The following is a 16,267-nucleotide window of genomic DNA, read 5'->3' on the forward strand; positions in this document are numbered from 1 at the left end:
AAAATTGTCACCACCGCTTTTGTCAGCCCTTTATCTGAAAATCCATGTAAACATTGGTAGTTTTTTCCCCCCAAGTCAAGATTCCTACGAGGGGCTGTGTCTGGAATATCTCCAATATTAACCTGTTGCCAGCTTTTGCAACGACGCTGGGCTAATTATAAACACCATCCTGATCTGGCTATTAATATTCCATGAACTGTGCCAAGCTTTCGGAAAGAGGGTCTGATTTCTTGTAAATGGACCACGTGATACCCAAAGAAACACCACTGCAAGTTTTTATTACCCGTCCATGGTAGTTGCATGTTGAGCCATCCGCTCATGTGGCTGGTTTTTAGTTTCCTGCTGAGTAAATTATGCTGTTGGTGAAAGGGCACCTCCCTAAGACTTCAACTTTCCCTCCTGAGACAAAACCCAACTCAAAATTCACTTGTGAAGATCGGAGAGATTTTATTTTTTTTAAAATGGACTGGGTTAATGCTCCACACTAAATTATGGTTGGTTTATTCCGGGGTTTGGATTTGCACATGCTAAACCACTCACCAGGCTTTAAAAATGATAGTGAGTGACTTCGCAGATTCTTCCTGCTCTTCCACCCCTCTCTAGCACTGATGATGCTATCTAGTTAGGTAATGAAACGTCTGCAAGACCTCATATTTCCTCCTCTTTGGGGTCTTCTGCTCCTACTGCAGGCAGCATAGTCTATTTTCCCCGAATCATCTTCTAGGATAGAGGTTTATTTTACTTCACTGATATGTCTTTCTTTCTTCCTTCCTTCCTTCCTTCCTTCCTTCCTTCCTTCCTTCCTTCCTTCCTTCCTTCCTTCCTTCCTTCCTATCTAACTATCTAACTATCTAACTATCTAACTATCTATCTATTGGATTTGTATGCCGCCCCTCTCCGGAGACTCGGGGCGGCTAACAGCAACAAGATAGCATACAATAATAATCCAATACTAAAAACAATTAAAAACTCATTAATATAAAAACCAAACATGCATACAGACCTACCATGCATAAAATTGTAAAGGCCTAGGGGGAAAGAGTATCTCAATTCCCCCATGCCTGGCGGCAGAGGTGGGTTTAAAGTAGCTTACGAAAGGCAAGGAGGGTGGGGGCAATTCTAATTTCTGGGGGGAGTTGGTTCCAGAGGGAGTTGGCTCCAGAGCGACCGATAAGGTCCCACAGAGTTGGCCTTCTCCGGGTCCCGTCGACTAAACAATGTCATTTGGCAGACCCCAGGGGAAGAGCCTTCTCTGTGGCGGCCCCGGCCCTCTGGAACCAACTCCCCCCGGAGATTAGAACTGCCCCCACCCTCCCTGTCTTTCCTAAACTACTCAAGACTCATTTATACCGCCAGGCATGGGGGATTTGAGATAGCCCTTCCCCCTAGGCCATTACAAGCTATGCATGGTATGTTTGTGTGTATGTTTTGTTTTATAATAGGGGTTTTTAGTTGTTTTTATTATTGGATTGTACATGTTGTGTTTATTATTGTTGTTAGCCGCCCCGAGTCTGCGGAGAGGGGCGGCATACAAATCCAATAAATTATTATTAATTATTATTATTATTAAGGGTTTAAAACTGTTTTAACTATTGGATTTGTACTGTTTTATTGTTGTGAGCCTCTCCGAGTCTCCGGAGAGGGGCGGCATACAATAATAATAATAATAATAATAATAATAATAATAATAATAATAATAATAATAATAATAATAATTATTATTATTATTATTATTATTATTATTATTATTATTGACTTTTACAAAAGATATAGAGCCAAGCCCCGACCTCGTTACAACCTCTCTCAAAAATGCAGCTAGAGAAATTAGTGAAATACGAAGATCTAAAAATTGAGCTGCAACGACTCTGGCATAAGCCCGTGAAAGTGGTCCCAGTGGTACTTGGCACACTGGCCCAGGGCCAAAGGATCTCAGCATACATTTGAAAACCATCAGAATTGACAAAATCTCCATCTGTCAATTGCAATAGGCCGCTTTATTGGCATCGGCAAACATAATTCGCCGCTACATCACGCAGTCCTAGGTGCTTGGGAAGCGCCCGACTGGTGATAAAATACGAAATCCAGCATAGTGATCTCGTTTGCTGTGTTGTATTGACATAATAACAACAACAACAACAACAATTATAATAATTGACTTTTACAAAGGATATGGAGTCAGGCCCCGACCTCGTTACAACCTCTCTCAAAAATTTAGTGCTCTAAGCCATTTTAATGGATTTTTAAGTAGCAACAGCTGGCGACCGTGTCTTCCCAGACAACAGAATTAGGAGGATGAAAAACATTGACCATGGGTTTCAACGCCACATCCAAAAATCCACGGAGGGATTCCATGATTTGCAACAAGGGTTTAATGGGACCCGGTCTTGATGTGGAAAGAGATGTCAACAGCTGGCTGAGAAGGAGCAACTGGATCACATGGGTGGCACATTAGTCAAGACCTCTGGCCAAACCCTTCGCATCAAGGGTGCCTTTTGCCAGCCAGCAATTACGTTGGAGTTCACAGAGCTTTTCCTGGTGGCAATTGCTTTAAAATGGGTATTTACGAGAACTGGATGGAGATCTGATGGAAAATAAACCCACTGGGAATCTGCATTGGTGGTTCTCCCTCGCCCCCAAAATTGCCAGTCGTCAAAATTTTGCACGGGTGGGGGGATTTCTTACGTTTTCATCTAAAGCTTTCATCCCACCACCCAAAGTCTCGGCGTGACTGTTAAAAAGTTGAGTAAGTGAATAAGTAAATAAAAGTTACGGTTTCCATCAATCACGGTAGAGGCCGTGCCGCGAAGCGAGAACTCTTTGCCCCGGCCAAGAAGGTGCGGAGAGAGCTATTGAACGAACAACTAGTCCTCAACTTACAACAGTTCACTTAGTGACTGTTCCAAGTTACGACGGCAGGACTATTTTTCACCTTTGTAACTTTTGTAACATCCCGTAATGTTGAGTCCTGGGACTGAAGAGGCTTGAGACAAGCAGCTCTTTGATTGCAACGCTGTGTAAGAGCCAGCAGAAAGTAAGATTGACAGCTTCCCCTTTTATAGGGAGCTCTCAGATGGGTCAACCAATCAACAGTCTCCGTTTTCACGCTGTAGCAGCGGACCTTGGAGTAAACTGTGCAGTCTCAGTACTTAACATCCAAAGTCACTCATTTGAATCGTTGTAAGTCAAGGACTATCTGTAGTGTCCGTTTTTTACCTTGTTAGACTGTTTGGGGATTTCATTCTGAACCCACCCACTCATCCCTCCACTCATCTGTCCGTCCATCCATCCACCCATCTATCCACCCACCCATCCATCTACCCTTCTATCAGTCCATCAATCCTTCCATCCATCCGTCTACTCATCTGTCCATCTACTCACCCATCTGTCCATCCATCCATTTACCAACTCTGAATTTGCTCTGAGCCCCGTACCTCTCTCTTCCTTCCTCACGCAAGAAAAACTGGGTCACTCTATCCATCCATCCATCCATCCACCTACCTATTCATCTTTCTATCCATCCATCCATCTACCCATTCATTCATCCATCCATCCATCTGTCCATCTACCTATTCATCTGTCCATCTATCTGTCCATCTATCTGTCCATCCATCCACCCACCCATCCATCTACCCTTCTATCAGTCCATCAATCCATCCATCCATCCGTCTACTCATCTATCCATCTACCCACCCATCTGTCCATCCATCCATTTACCCATCCATCCACTCATTCATCTGTCCGTCCGTCCATCCGTCCATCCATCCATCCATCCATTTACCAACTCTGAATTTGCTCTGAGCCCCGTACCTCTCTCTTCCTTCCTCACGCAAGAAAAACTGGCTCACTCTATCCATCCATCCATCCACCTACCTATTCATCTTTCTATCCATCCATCCATCTACCCATCCATCTGTCCATCCATTCATCCATCCATCTACCCACCCACCCACCCACCTACCCATCCAACTTTCCACCCACCCATCTACCCATTTATCTGTTGTTGTGAGCCGCCCCGAGTCTTCGGAGAGGGGTGGCAGACAAATCTAATAAATGTAAATCTAATAAATCTAAATCTAAACCTGTCCATCCATCCACCCACCAACCCACTTACCTACCCACCCACCCATCCATTCATCCACCCACCCATTTACCCATTCATCTGTCCACCTATCCAACCACCTTTAGTGTCCTGCATTTTACCAACTCTGAATTTGCTCTGAGCCCCGTACCTCTCTCTCCCTTCCTCACGCAAGAAAAACTGGGTCACTCCAGCTGTTCCTTCCCTCTTAACTCCCAACATCAGCCTCCAACCACTGACAGTGGGAGATGCTGGGTGGAAACGACTTAACATCTGGAACCCTACAGGTTTTCCAGCCCCACTGTTCGCCCCCACCCCCTGACACCTGTTAAGAACCCACTTGGGAAATAAATAAATAAAAACTCCCAAAAGTGGGGTTCCTATTTGCAATGGTCGGCAAACACCAAAGAGGTGCCACCCCCAACCCCCACCAATCCCGAACGGCTTCGTGTCGCTTCAAAACAGCCTCTGGGTCACCGCACCTGCCGACGGGCGGGTGTTCGGCTGGCTGCTTTGAAGAAACGTGAGCTCCTTTCCGAGGCGAGACAGGTGGTCATGGAGACAAGCTGACAGTCGACAGCTCCGACGGTTTCCAAGCCACGGGCATCCGCTCTCGCCAACAGAAGGTGTTCCGAAGGTTGCTTAGATGCTGCTGTCATGTCATGTTTGAAGAGGGCGTTTGTTCCGTACCCAGAGATACAGAAGCAAAGTTGCGGTTTTATTACCTTTTCCAAGTTCTTTTAAATTTAGAGAAAAGAAAAAAAAACCAAACCCATCTGCCAGCAGGTTTTAATTGGAAGAACAGACCGGCCTAGTTCCAGAATTAAAATGCCAGATTTTTTTAAATCAAGGAGGGTTACGAGAACTTGACCGTGGACGCTCCCTTTAAAAGGGAGGGAGGGGAAGCTTAAAATGAAGGGAGAATGCTGATAAAGCAGCAATGGATCTAATAAATAAATAATAATAAACTTTTAAAAGGCCATCTCTGAAAAGTGGTGCCATCGGTCAACGCCAACTGTTTAACCATCTCTGGGCATATTTCTATATATTTTCAGTCCAGTCTATCCCTTTTAATTTATGTCCTTATTTATCTTCCTTTTTAAATTTTTAATTTATTTTCTGAGCGAGTTTCTGGGGATTTTTTGGGGGGAGCAGAAAGCATTCCTGGGAATAAATATGGTGCTTAGAGGCCAGATCCTTAGCATCTCAAAATAGAAACATAGAAACAGAAGATTGACAGCAGAAAAAAGACCTCCTGGTCCATCTAGTCTGCCCTTCTACGACTTCCTGTATTTTATCTTAGGATGGATCTATGTTTATCCCAGGCAGGTTTACATTCAGCTACAGTGGATTGACCAACCATGTCTGCTGGAAGTTTGTTCCAAGCATCTACTACTCTTTCCGTAAAATAATATTTTCTCACGTTGCTTCTGAAATTTTCCCCAACTAACCCCTTGTGACTTACAACCATTGCTCCATCCCCCCCCCCAAGATCACGCAATTTACATTTTTACACAGACTTCCTTTTTTGCAGCTTCCGACAAGCAACGTCAATTGTTTCCCCACCCACCCCGCCCCTGCAGTTCTGATTCTCCTCTGAAGTCTGTGTCGGTCTTGTTGGGTTGCAGGACCAAACCAGACAGTTATAGAAACATAGAAACATAGAAGACTGACGGCAGAAAAAGACCCCATGGTCCATCTAGTCTGCCCTTTTACTATTTCCTGTATTTTATCTTACAATGGATATATGTTTATCCCAGGCATGTTTAAATTCGGTTACTGTGGATTTACCAACCACGTCTGCTGGAAGTTTGTTCCAAGGATCTACTACTCTTTCAGTAAAATAATACTTTCTCATGTTGCCTTTGATCTTTCCCCCAACTAACTTCAGATTGTGTCCCCTTGTTCTTGTGTTCACTTTCCTGTTAAAAACACTTCCCTCCTGAACCCTATTTAACCCTTTAACATATTTAAATGTTTCGATCATGTCCCCCCGTTATAGAGTTGCAAATGACAGACTCAATGATTCCAGGATGAAATTAATAAAATGTTAAACATTAACTGGATTATTACAAAAGAAATAGCAATTTTAATCAAATATAGAGAACTAGGAGAATTTAAGGAAATTAAAACCGCAGCACTGGAAAGTGCTCAAGCGGTGATGGTATTAGGATGGAAAGATTCTACAAAATGGACATTACAAAATTGGTACTGGTATATGGTGGATCACATACATTTTGAAATTATGGAAATAAGATTAAATAATTTTGATGAGAATAAATTGGAGAAGCTGATGGTGCGATGGAACAAGGTAAAAGACTATATGTTAAATAGAATCTGTGATGTAAATGTGAAAAATAAATTGCAATCACTCTTTTAGTAATACTAGAACAAGATAGAGCCAAGGAGTAATAGATAAACAATTAAATTTTTTTGAATCCCCTTGTATGGGTGGTGGGGGTGATGGGGTGTGTGTTGTTGTTAGGTGATGGGCACATGCACTGTGCACTGTTATATGTCTGTTATATGTAAACTATTAAAAAAACCAATAAAAATTTATTTTTTTTAAAAAAATGATTCCTCTGAGTCTCTCATTTGCACCTCTATAACTGGTTCGGTTCTGCAACCCAACAAGACCGACACAGACTTCGGAGGAGAATCAGAACTGCAGAAAGAACAATGGCTGCCAACCTGCCTTCCATTGAGGACCTGTAGACTGCACGAGTCCAAAAGAGGGCCGTGAACATATTGACTGACCCCTCGCATCCTGGACACAAACTGTTTCAACCCCTACCCTCAAAACGTCGCTACAGAGCACTGCACACCAAGACAACTAGACACAAGAACAGTTTTTCCCCGAACGCCATCACTCTGCTAAACAAATAATCCCCTCAACACTGTCAAACTATCTACTATGTCTGCACTTCTATTTCTACTACTTTTTTCTCATCATTCCTATCACCCTTTTCCTCCCACTTATGATTGTATGACTGTCACTTGTTGCTCATATCCTTAAGATTTTTATTAATATTGTTTCCTCATTGCTTATTTGACCCCTATGACAATCATTAAGTGTTGTACCTCGTGATTCTTGACAAATGTATATTTTTCTTTTATGTACACTAAGAGCATCTGCACCAAAGACAATTTCCTTGTGTGCCCAATCACACTTGGCCAATAAAGAATTCTATTCTATTCTATTCTATTCTTTATTCTATTCTATTCCTATTCTAATTTTTCTTTTCTTTTCTTTTCTATTCTATTCTATTCTAATTTTTTCTTTTCTTTTCTATTCTATTCTAATTTTTTCTTTTCTATTCTATTCTAATTCTATTCCATTCTACTCTAATTCCTATTCTATGAGTTAAGATTCACTTAACAGCTGCATAACTAATTTAAGAACCGCAGCGATTTGCTTAACAAACATGGCAAGGAAATATCACAAAATGGGGCAAATCTCCCTTCGCAAACAAAGTCTCCCATAGCGACATAAATTTTCGGGCTCCATTGTGGTCGTAACTCGGAGTCCCTATATTAATCTGGAAATATTTTTTTTTCCGTTCTGCATCGTGGCGGGGCTGGGGGGAAGAGAAACCGCCGGGCTTATTTTTCCTGCAGAAAGAAATACCATTCCAATCGTCTTTAATGTCAGACCAAGGCTGCATCAACTGGACCGCCACGGCTCCCAGATGCCCAGGGGACATTATTAAATACATGCAGAAAATGTCTATTCATATCACATTAAGAATTACAAAATCTGCTGGCAACCTTGGAGACGTTGAGAGAGAGAGAGAGGGAGGGAGGGAGAGAGAGAGAGAGGAAGAGAGAGAGAGGGAGAGGGAGAGAGAGAGGAAGAGAGAGAGAGAGAGAGGAAGAGAGAAAGAGAGAGAGAGAGAGGAAGAGAGAGAGAGAAAGAGGGAGGAGAGAGAAAGAGAGAAAGACGGAGAGAGAGAGAGAAAGAGAGAGAGAGGAAGAGAGAGAGAGAGAGGAAGAGAGAGAGAGAGGAAGAGAGAGAGAGGAAGAGAGAGAGAAAGAGAGAGAGAGAGGAAGAGAGAGAGGAAGAGAGAGAGAGGAAGAGAGAGAGAGAAAGAGAGAGAGAAAGACGGAGAGAGAGATAGAGAGGAAGAGAGAGAGAGGAAGAGAGAGAGAGGAAGAGAGAGAGAGAGAGAGAAAGGGAGAGAGAGAGAAAGAGAGAGAGAGAAAGAGAGAAAGAGGGAGAGAGAGGAAGAGAGAGGAAGAGAGAGAGAGAGAGAGGAATCCAAAATCATTTGGGAGCGTGAGTGGGCCGGGGTGGTGAAGTGAGGAGTCTACCTGTTAGTTCTGTACTACAGTGGTTGAATTAAATGGAAACGTACATGTAATAAATCAAAGTTTGCGTTTTCTCCGATTCCGCACTCGGGCACTTTCTCAAATCCCGCGTTCACCCGGCAAACATAATAAGGTCGAGACGAGAGAGCCTCCTTGTCACTCTATTAAGAAGCATTTCAATTCCACCTCCAGCAACGGCGGTATTTATTTTTACGCCATTCGAGGCAGCCGTCCAAGTCTTGCAGGCCAAAAATCGAAGAAAAGAGCGAGCGAGCGAGATAAAGAGGTAGGTTTTGAGACAGCATTTAATTAACACACGAGCAAAGGCAGAATTGATGTTCCGATGTGAGGTTGGGGGGGGGAGAGGAGGGAGGGGAGAAGGGAAGGCACAGCCAAAACCTATATAGTATGAAAATATGTCTTGTGCTTTTGCTGTTGTGGGAGTATTTACAGACAACAGAGAGAGGACATTTAAAGCAGAGCACATAGGTAGTGTGTGAACAGTGGAGGACCCAAGGAATGGCTCCGTCCCCATTATGGAAGAGCTATTCCTCGCCAGCCTTCCACGCCGAGACCATTCCAGACAATGAAGGAGGACGTGGTACACAGCCAAACCACGGAATCCACAAGACGGACAACCTCAAGCAATTCCCCGACCATTCCTTAACCCAAGAGATTTTTTTTTAAGAGACCTCGGGCCTTCGCGGCTTCGTTTTCCCCCAACCCTCCAATGCGATAAGACACAACCACAGGAAGTTTGAGGTCCCAGTTTCCTGGAGCGAGGGACGGCCGAGGGGAGAAGCCCAGCCAATCAAAGTCGATAGCACCAATCTCAGCGGAGTCCCGTTCGGAGAGGGCGTCAAAGTCTCTGTCCCTCACCGGGAGTTCCGCTGGACCAGTTTACTTCCTTTCCTGCACCGCTCGGACTATCGCCATCCAGGTCGCATCTCCTCCAGCGTTAAAAACAATTTTTTTAAAAAATCCTTCTAAGGCAGCGGTACCAAAAAGAAGGGACCGTTTCGAAGGCCTGGATAATTTTTTCCTTTTATCGGAGACAAACCCCGACGGTTCTTCCTTCAATGCCCACCTGCCCCGACAGCGGCCTTTTGGTTCCTTAAGCAAGGCCGCTGCCGTCGGCAGTCCGTAAGTTAATAAAACCAACAACATTAAAAAAATCCTTCCGAGAGCTTCCGAGAGTCACCGTTCCCTCGCACGGCCCCCAGAACGGCTCTCCGGACCGAGCTCAAACGTAGACGGCCGTTTTGGAGATGATGGAACCGTCGTGCTGGGATTCCATGTCGTCATAGTCGTAGCCGTGCGGGTCGGGGCTGAACCGCAGGATCGGACCCAGCTGGTCGAACCGTTCCTCCTCGTCTTCCCGGTGGCGCAGGGCGTAGCCGTAAGGAGGGTGCCGCCGTTCCTCGCGCTCCTCCTCTCTGTAATAGTCCTCGTCCTCCTCCGGTTTTCGCCCCGTGGCGGGTTTCAGCGGCCGGTCGAGTTCGGTGAAGTCGTGAGTCGGGGGCTGAGCGGTGCCGTTGCCAAAGGTGCGAGCCTTGGGTTCAAAGGAGCCTTTGGAAGCTCGGGGGTGCCGGCGGTGCAGGATGAAGAAGATTATGACTCCCAGAATTGCCAGGGCCAGGATCCCCCCCACGATACCCCCGGCCAGGGCTCCAACGTTGCGGCTCTGACTCTTCACCGGCTGGTCTGAGTAAAGAAAGGAAGACGGGGAAGTCACTCCGAGAAAGGCCAGTGGTTAGTAATACCAGCACTGGGGAAGGGGCAGAGCCTCAACCGGATCCGGGAAAGAGAAGACCGGGGAGGGTCCTCTGGGACCCTGCCATCTAACGTCATCATCATCACCACTCATCGCCATCGCTCACAGGGGGCCAAAAGGCCCCAAACATCCAAAGAGGAACTAGGGCAGGGGGAGGCAAAGTTGGCTCTTCTATGACTTGCGGACTTCAACTCCCAGAATTCCTCAGCCAATCATGCTAGCTCAGGAATTCTGGGAATTGAAGTCCAAACGCCATAGAAGAGCCATCTTTGCCTACCCTTGAACTAGAGGGTCCAGAAAAGCACCATTTGTCCCACAGCTGAGGCATCCTAAACATCCTTTTCCCCACAACCTGCTCTGCACCCACAATGCGTTTGGCTTCGCGCCTATCTGAGCCCTGCGCGTTTTTAACCACCGTGCCTTAAACCTCGCGGTGCTTCCGGACGTTCCTTTCGCGCAAAGCACCACATGCTGAATTTTGGACAGAAAAGGAAGAATACAAATATTCAGTCTCCCCAGATAAGATGAACAAAAAAAAGACACCGATTATTCTGCCGTGGGTATGCACCAAAGTCCCCACCCCGAGCAGCAAAGCGGCACCGAAAATATTGATTCATCTTCGTCCCCCACCACACACATGGAGAAGGTTGCAAAAGCCCACGGCTCTTACCACGGACGAAGACGTTTTGCTGCGTCGAAACCCTCCCCACGCGATTGGTGGCTTGGCAGATGAAGGTGGTGTTCACAGAGTAATCCACTTTTTTGACGAGGAGGCGATGACCTTCGACCTCAACCGACTTCGGAAGTGACCCACTGGACCTGGGAAATCAAGCAAGACCGGTTAAGTCATAAAGGAAATCCCGGAATCAGGTAGATAAGCTGGTTAAGGAGGTAGATAGTCTACGGAGAGGGGCGGCATACAAATCTAATAAATAATAATAATAATAATAATAATAATAATAATAATAATAATAATAATAGATAGGCAGGTAGACACACAGACAGATGATAGACCGATAAATGATATAGATAGATAGATAGATAGATAGATAGATAGATAGGTAGGTAGGTAGGTAGGTAGGTAGATGAGAGAGAGAGAGAGAGAGATGAGAGATAGATAGATAGATAGATAAGAGAGAGAGAGAGAGATGAGAGAAAGAAAAAGAGATGGATAGAGATAGGTGATAAATAGATGATAGAGATAGATAGATAGATAGATAGATAGATAGATAGATAGATAGATAGATAGATAGATAGAAAGATGATGGATGGAAGGATGGATGGATGGATAGATAGGTAGGTAGGTAGGTAGGTAGATAGATGAGAGCGAGAGAAAGAGAAATAGATGGATAGAGATAGATGATAAATAGATGATAGAGATAGATAGATGGATGGATGGATGTAGAGATAGATAGATAGATAGATAGATAGATGAAAAATATAGATAGATGATAGATAATAGGCAGGCAGGCAGATAGACAAACAAACAAATAAACAGATTTAGTATATAGAGCAGGGTTGTCAAACTCAAGATCCATCAGCCACATCCAACTCGCAGGGTGCGTAGATCTAGCCCATGGAGCTGCCCTCAAAACAGTGAAGGTACTGGTCCGTACCTTCACTGTGCCTCTGCCAGCGAAAACGGAGTTTGGTAGGGCTGTGTGGGGCCCTCAAGAGCTCTGTTTTCGGCTGCATTGGACTCCTGCAATTAGCAGGGTGGGATCGGTTTGAAGGTGCCCAGGATCGTCCCAAAACATGCGATGCGGAATTAAGTCCTCGGAGATTAAAATAAAATAAAATAAAATAAATAAAATAAATAAAATAAATAAAATAAATAAAATAAATACAATAAATACAATAAATACAATAAATAAAATAAATAAATAAAATAAAATAAAATAAAATAAAATAAAATAAAAATGGCAGGAAAATCATTTCCTCTGGCCTAGCGGTGGGCAACTCTGGCCCCTTTACCACCTGTGAACTTCAACTCCCAGAATCCTTGAGTCGAACTCCCAGGACCTACTTCCATGCTGGCTCAGGCATTCTGGGAGTTGAAGTCCACAGGTGGTAAATGGGGCCACCCTCCATGTTCTGGCCGACAACTGTGTTGTATTGGGACGGTGTTGACGAGGGCAAACAGGAAAAGGTTAGGTAGGACTCACGTGGTCCAGAAGAAGTCTACCGGGGTGGGATTCCCCCTGGCGCTGCAAACGAGTGTGGCGTCACTGCGGGTCAAATACCAGTTGTCGTCATAGCCCTCTATGGTAACCTCGGGAGCATCTGCAGAGGAAGCAATGGAAAATGGTTCACACTTGGCTGAAGGCAAACCCACACACAAATGCATCCTCCCATGCGCAAACTTCTCCCTGCCTCAACCTTCTTGAACATGAGCTGCGGAAGATAGTCAAGCTCAATTTCCCACCCTTCATGGCTTTGCACACTGTTTGTGTATGTGGCAGGGGAGAACTTTTGTGGACTGGTTCCGAACGGCTCAAGGCTCGTAGCGCACCACGACGCACAGATTAGGGACCTCTGGCCTAGCTGTTGCCAAAGGTTTGGACTTTGGATCCTTAACTCCTGTTCTGCACATGGGTGTTAGGAAACTGCCTGGAAGGAGGGATCAAGCGGGGAACTAGCCTCGAGTCCTTGCGACGCCATCTTAACCTCCACCAAGGTCTGTGAAACCTTATCTGTTTGTTCCCAGGAGAAGGCAAGTAGTCTAGGGCAGAGGCAGGCAAAATTGGCTCTTCTATGATTTGTGGACTTCAACTCCCAGAATTCCTGAGCCTATCATGCTAACTCAGGAATTCTGGGCTTCTGGACTTGTGGAGAAGCCAAAAAAAATCAATAAAATCTCGCATGCATGCGCCTCTGCTTGCGGGATTTTGCCTCAGTGCTCATCAGTAATAGCAACCCACGCTTGGATATGTCATATGGCGGGAGCTAGGGGAAGAGCCTTCTCTGTGGCGGCCTCGGCCCTCTGGAATCAGAGATTCGCACTGCCCCCACCCTCCTCGCCTTTCGCAAGAGCCTCAAGACCCATCTAGGTCATGAGGCATGGGGCAGTTAGTTCATGCCCCCCCCCTTTCTGACCATTAAATGTTATGTGTGGATGTGATTGAGTTATTGACTGCTTTTTAATGTAATGGGAATTTAGCTTATAGTTTTTAATTATTAGATTTGCACACCTATTGTTTTTGCATTGTGTTCTGTGAGGCGCCCTGAGTCTTCGGAGAAGGGCGGCATACAAGTCTAATAAATAACAACAACAACAACAACAACAACGACTCTAAAGTGTGCAATAGGGTTGATATTCCTGGAGGGGTCTGTAATATGGTAAATGATTTAGCTTTACTAGATAAATGGTCAAAGCAATAGAAACTGCAGTTTAATGTTTCCAAATGTAAAATAATGCACTTGGGGAAAAGGAATCCTCAATCTGAGTATTGCATTGGCAGTTCTGCGTTAGCAAAAACTTCAGAAGAGAAGGATTTAGGGGTCGTGATTTCTGACAGTCTCAAAATGGGTGAGCAGTGTGGTCGGGCAGTAGGAAAAGTAAGTAGGATGCTTGGCTGCATAGCTAGAGGTATAACAAGCAGGAAGTGGGAGATTGTGATCCCCTTATATAGAGCGCTGGTGAGACCACATTTGGAATACTGTGCTCAGTTCTGGAGACCTCACCTACAAAAAGATATTGACAAAATTGAACGGGTCCAAAGACGGGCTACAAGAATGGTGGAAGGTCTTAAGCATAAAACGTATCAGGAAAGACTTCATGAACTCAATCTGTATAGTCTGGAGGACAGAAGGGAAAGGGGGGACACGATAGAACCATTTAAATATGTTAAAGGGTTAAATAAGGTCCAGGAGGGAAGTGTTTTTAATAGGAAAGTGAACACAAGAACAAGGGGACACAATCTGAAGTTAATTGGGGGAAAGATCAAAAGCAACATGAGAAAATATTATTTTACTGAAAGAGTAGTAGATGCTTGGAACAAACTTCCAGCAGACGTGGTAGATAAATCCACAGTAACTGAATTTAAAGATGCCTGGGATAAACATAGATCCATTGTAAGATAAAATACAGGAAATAGTATAAGGGCAGACTAGATGGACCATGAGGTCTTTTTCTGCCGTCAGACTTCTATGTTTCTAACAACAATAATAATAACCCAGAAATAAACTCTCATGCCCACACCCAACTCACACATGATGGACAGCCGGACTGGGTAGGACTCGGTTTGTGGCAGGGCCACGTGTTCCACGAGGCAGGTGATCTGCTGCTCGTTGGCTTCCTTGGCGGGGACCAGGTGGTAGTGGCTTTGGACAGTGATGGTGCCGTCGCTGTTGTTGGTGTGCTTGACGCTGGAGTTGCCACTCAGCTTCGACTGCCAGGTGACGCGTGCCGGGGGCTTCCCATTTGAGGACGTGCACACGGCCACGGGCTGCTCCACGTTGCTGGACTTGACCTCAATGGCCTCGGCGGCGCTGGTGGGCTTGGCTGGAGGAGAAGCAGAGGTGAAGGTGAGAAGGCAGAAGGCATTTTACACCCTCAGAACCAGGCTGCTTGAGAAGCAGTACTCCACCCGAGGGCAATGTTTTAGGTAGGACAGCAGCGACTGCACTGAATTCTGGGAGTTGAAATCCCATAATACTGACTGAGGAATTCTGGGAGTTGAAGTCCAAGCATACTAACTGGGGAATTCTGGGAGTTGAAGTCCAAGCATACTAACTGGGGAATTCTGGGAGTTGAAGTCCAAACATACTAACTAGGGAATTCTGGGAGTTGAAGTCCAAGCATACTAACTAGGGAATTCTGGGAGTTGAAGTCCAAGCATACTAACTAGGGAATTCTGGGAGTTGAAGTCCAAGCATACTAACTAGGGAATTCTGGGAGTTGAAGTCCAAGCATACTAACTAGGGAATTCTGGGAGTTGAAGTCCAAGCATACTAACTAGGGAATTCTGGGAGTTGAAGTCCAAACATATTAACTGGGGAATTCTGGGAGTTGAAGTCCAAGCATACTAACTAGGGAATTCTGGGAGTTGAAGTCCAAGCATACTAACTGGGGAATTCTGGGAGTTGAAGTCCAAACATATTAACTGGGGAATTCTGGGAGTTGAAGTCCAAGCATACTAACTAGGGAATTCTGGCAGTTGAAGTCCAAGCATACTAACTGGGGAATTCTGGCAGTTGAAATCCCAGAATGGTGGCTGGGGAATTCTGGGAATTGGAGTTGAAGTCAAAGCATCCTAACTGAGGAATTCTGGGAGTTGAAGTCCAAACATACTAACTGGGGAATTATGGGAGTTGGAGTTGAAGTCCAAACATACTAACTGGGGAATTCTGGGAGTTGAAATCCACATGCCTTAAAGCTGTTTAAAGTATGGCGATTATGCCCCCTCCCCACGACCAGGAATTATAGCTTATAATTGGAGCCTAATGCTTTCTTTGCATCACCCAATCTCCCTGAAGAGCCCTGCCCCACTTCAATGCTAGCCCCAAGGTTGGGGGTCTGGAGACCATTGTTTGCAACTCATTTGCACAGCGTAAACACAACATTTTGGGGGAAAGGGAGGGGAGAGGAGGAGGAGGAGGAAAAGAGACCGCCATAGACAAGAGTCTCTTCTACAATTTTCTCATCGTTTGCCAGGTCTCTCCGCCCAGAGGTGCCATTTATTTCGGAGAGAAAGTTCTGTAATCATAAAATCCCTGGGGGCGTTGCCATTCTTGGAGCTAAAATGAATGGGATTCCCAGATAAAAGAGGAAGGGAGGCGCTTGGAAGTTTCCCACCGATTCCCCTGTAATCATAAGGGGCCAGAAGAAATTCTGTGCGGAGCACAATAGCGCATGGGATATAATGCCTATAATTTTTGTAATTGCAACCTGCGCAAAACGATTCTCAGGAGATACCTTAAGTTTTGCAGGTCATTAAAAAAAAGGAGGGGGGGGGGCGACAAATAAGACGGGAGGTTGGGATTCTCCCCTAAACTGTTGAAAATTTTGCAGCGCCTCTCATTGGGTCTCCAAATTTTCAAGCAGGCGTTGCTCAAAAACCCTCACAAACTTTTTATTTTTTATTTGGATGTTCTACATCGCAGTT

At 45.1% G+C, this 16,267-nt stretch overlaps 1 protein-coding gene across 5 annotated transcripts in view; it reads right to left on the reverse strand.

Moving 5' to 3' along the window:
• NECTIN2 (nectin cell adhesion molecule 2) overlaps positions 1 to 16,267 on the reverse strand; it is an 89,965-nt gene that overhangs the window by 21,985 nt on the left and 51,713 nt on the right. For 3 of the 5 annotated variants that reach the window (XM_070764179.1, XM_070764181.1, XM_070764180.1), the window contains exons 3-6: positions 14,371 to 14,664; positions 12,326 to 12,443; positions 10,831 to 10,979; positions 8,674 to 10,090 (exon numbers count right to left, since the gene is read on the reverse strand). In XM_070764179.1, the coding sequence (XP_070620280.1) occupies positions 9,630 to 10,090; positions 10,831 to 10,979; positions 12,326 to 12,443; positions 14,371 to 14,664 (1,022 nt within the window). In that variant the 3' untranslated portion in view covers positions 8,674 to 9,629. Of the gene's footprint in view, positions 1 to 8,673; positions 10,091 to 10,830; positions 10,980 to 12,325; positions 12,444 to 14,370; positions 14,665 to 16,267 lie in introns of those variants that run through there. The other 2 variants (XM_070764176.1, XM_070764178.1) reach the window with 1 other exon arrangement.

This window comes from Erythrolamprus reginae, chromosome 11, assembly GCF_031021105.1.
Source record: "Erythrolamprus reginae isolate rEryReg1 chromosome 11, rEryReg1.hap1, whole genome shotgun sequence".
NCBI lineage: Eukaryota > Metazoa > Chordata > Lepidosauria > Squamata > Dipsadidae > Erythrolamprus > Erythrolamprus reginae.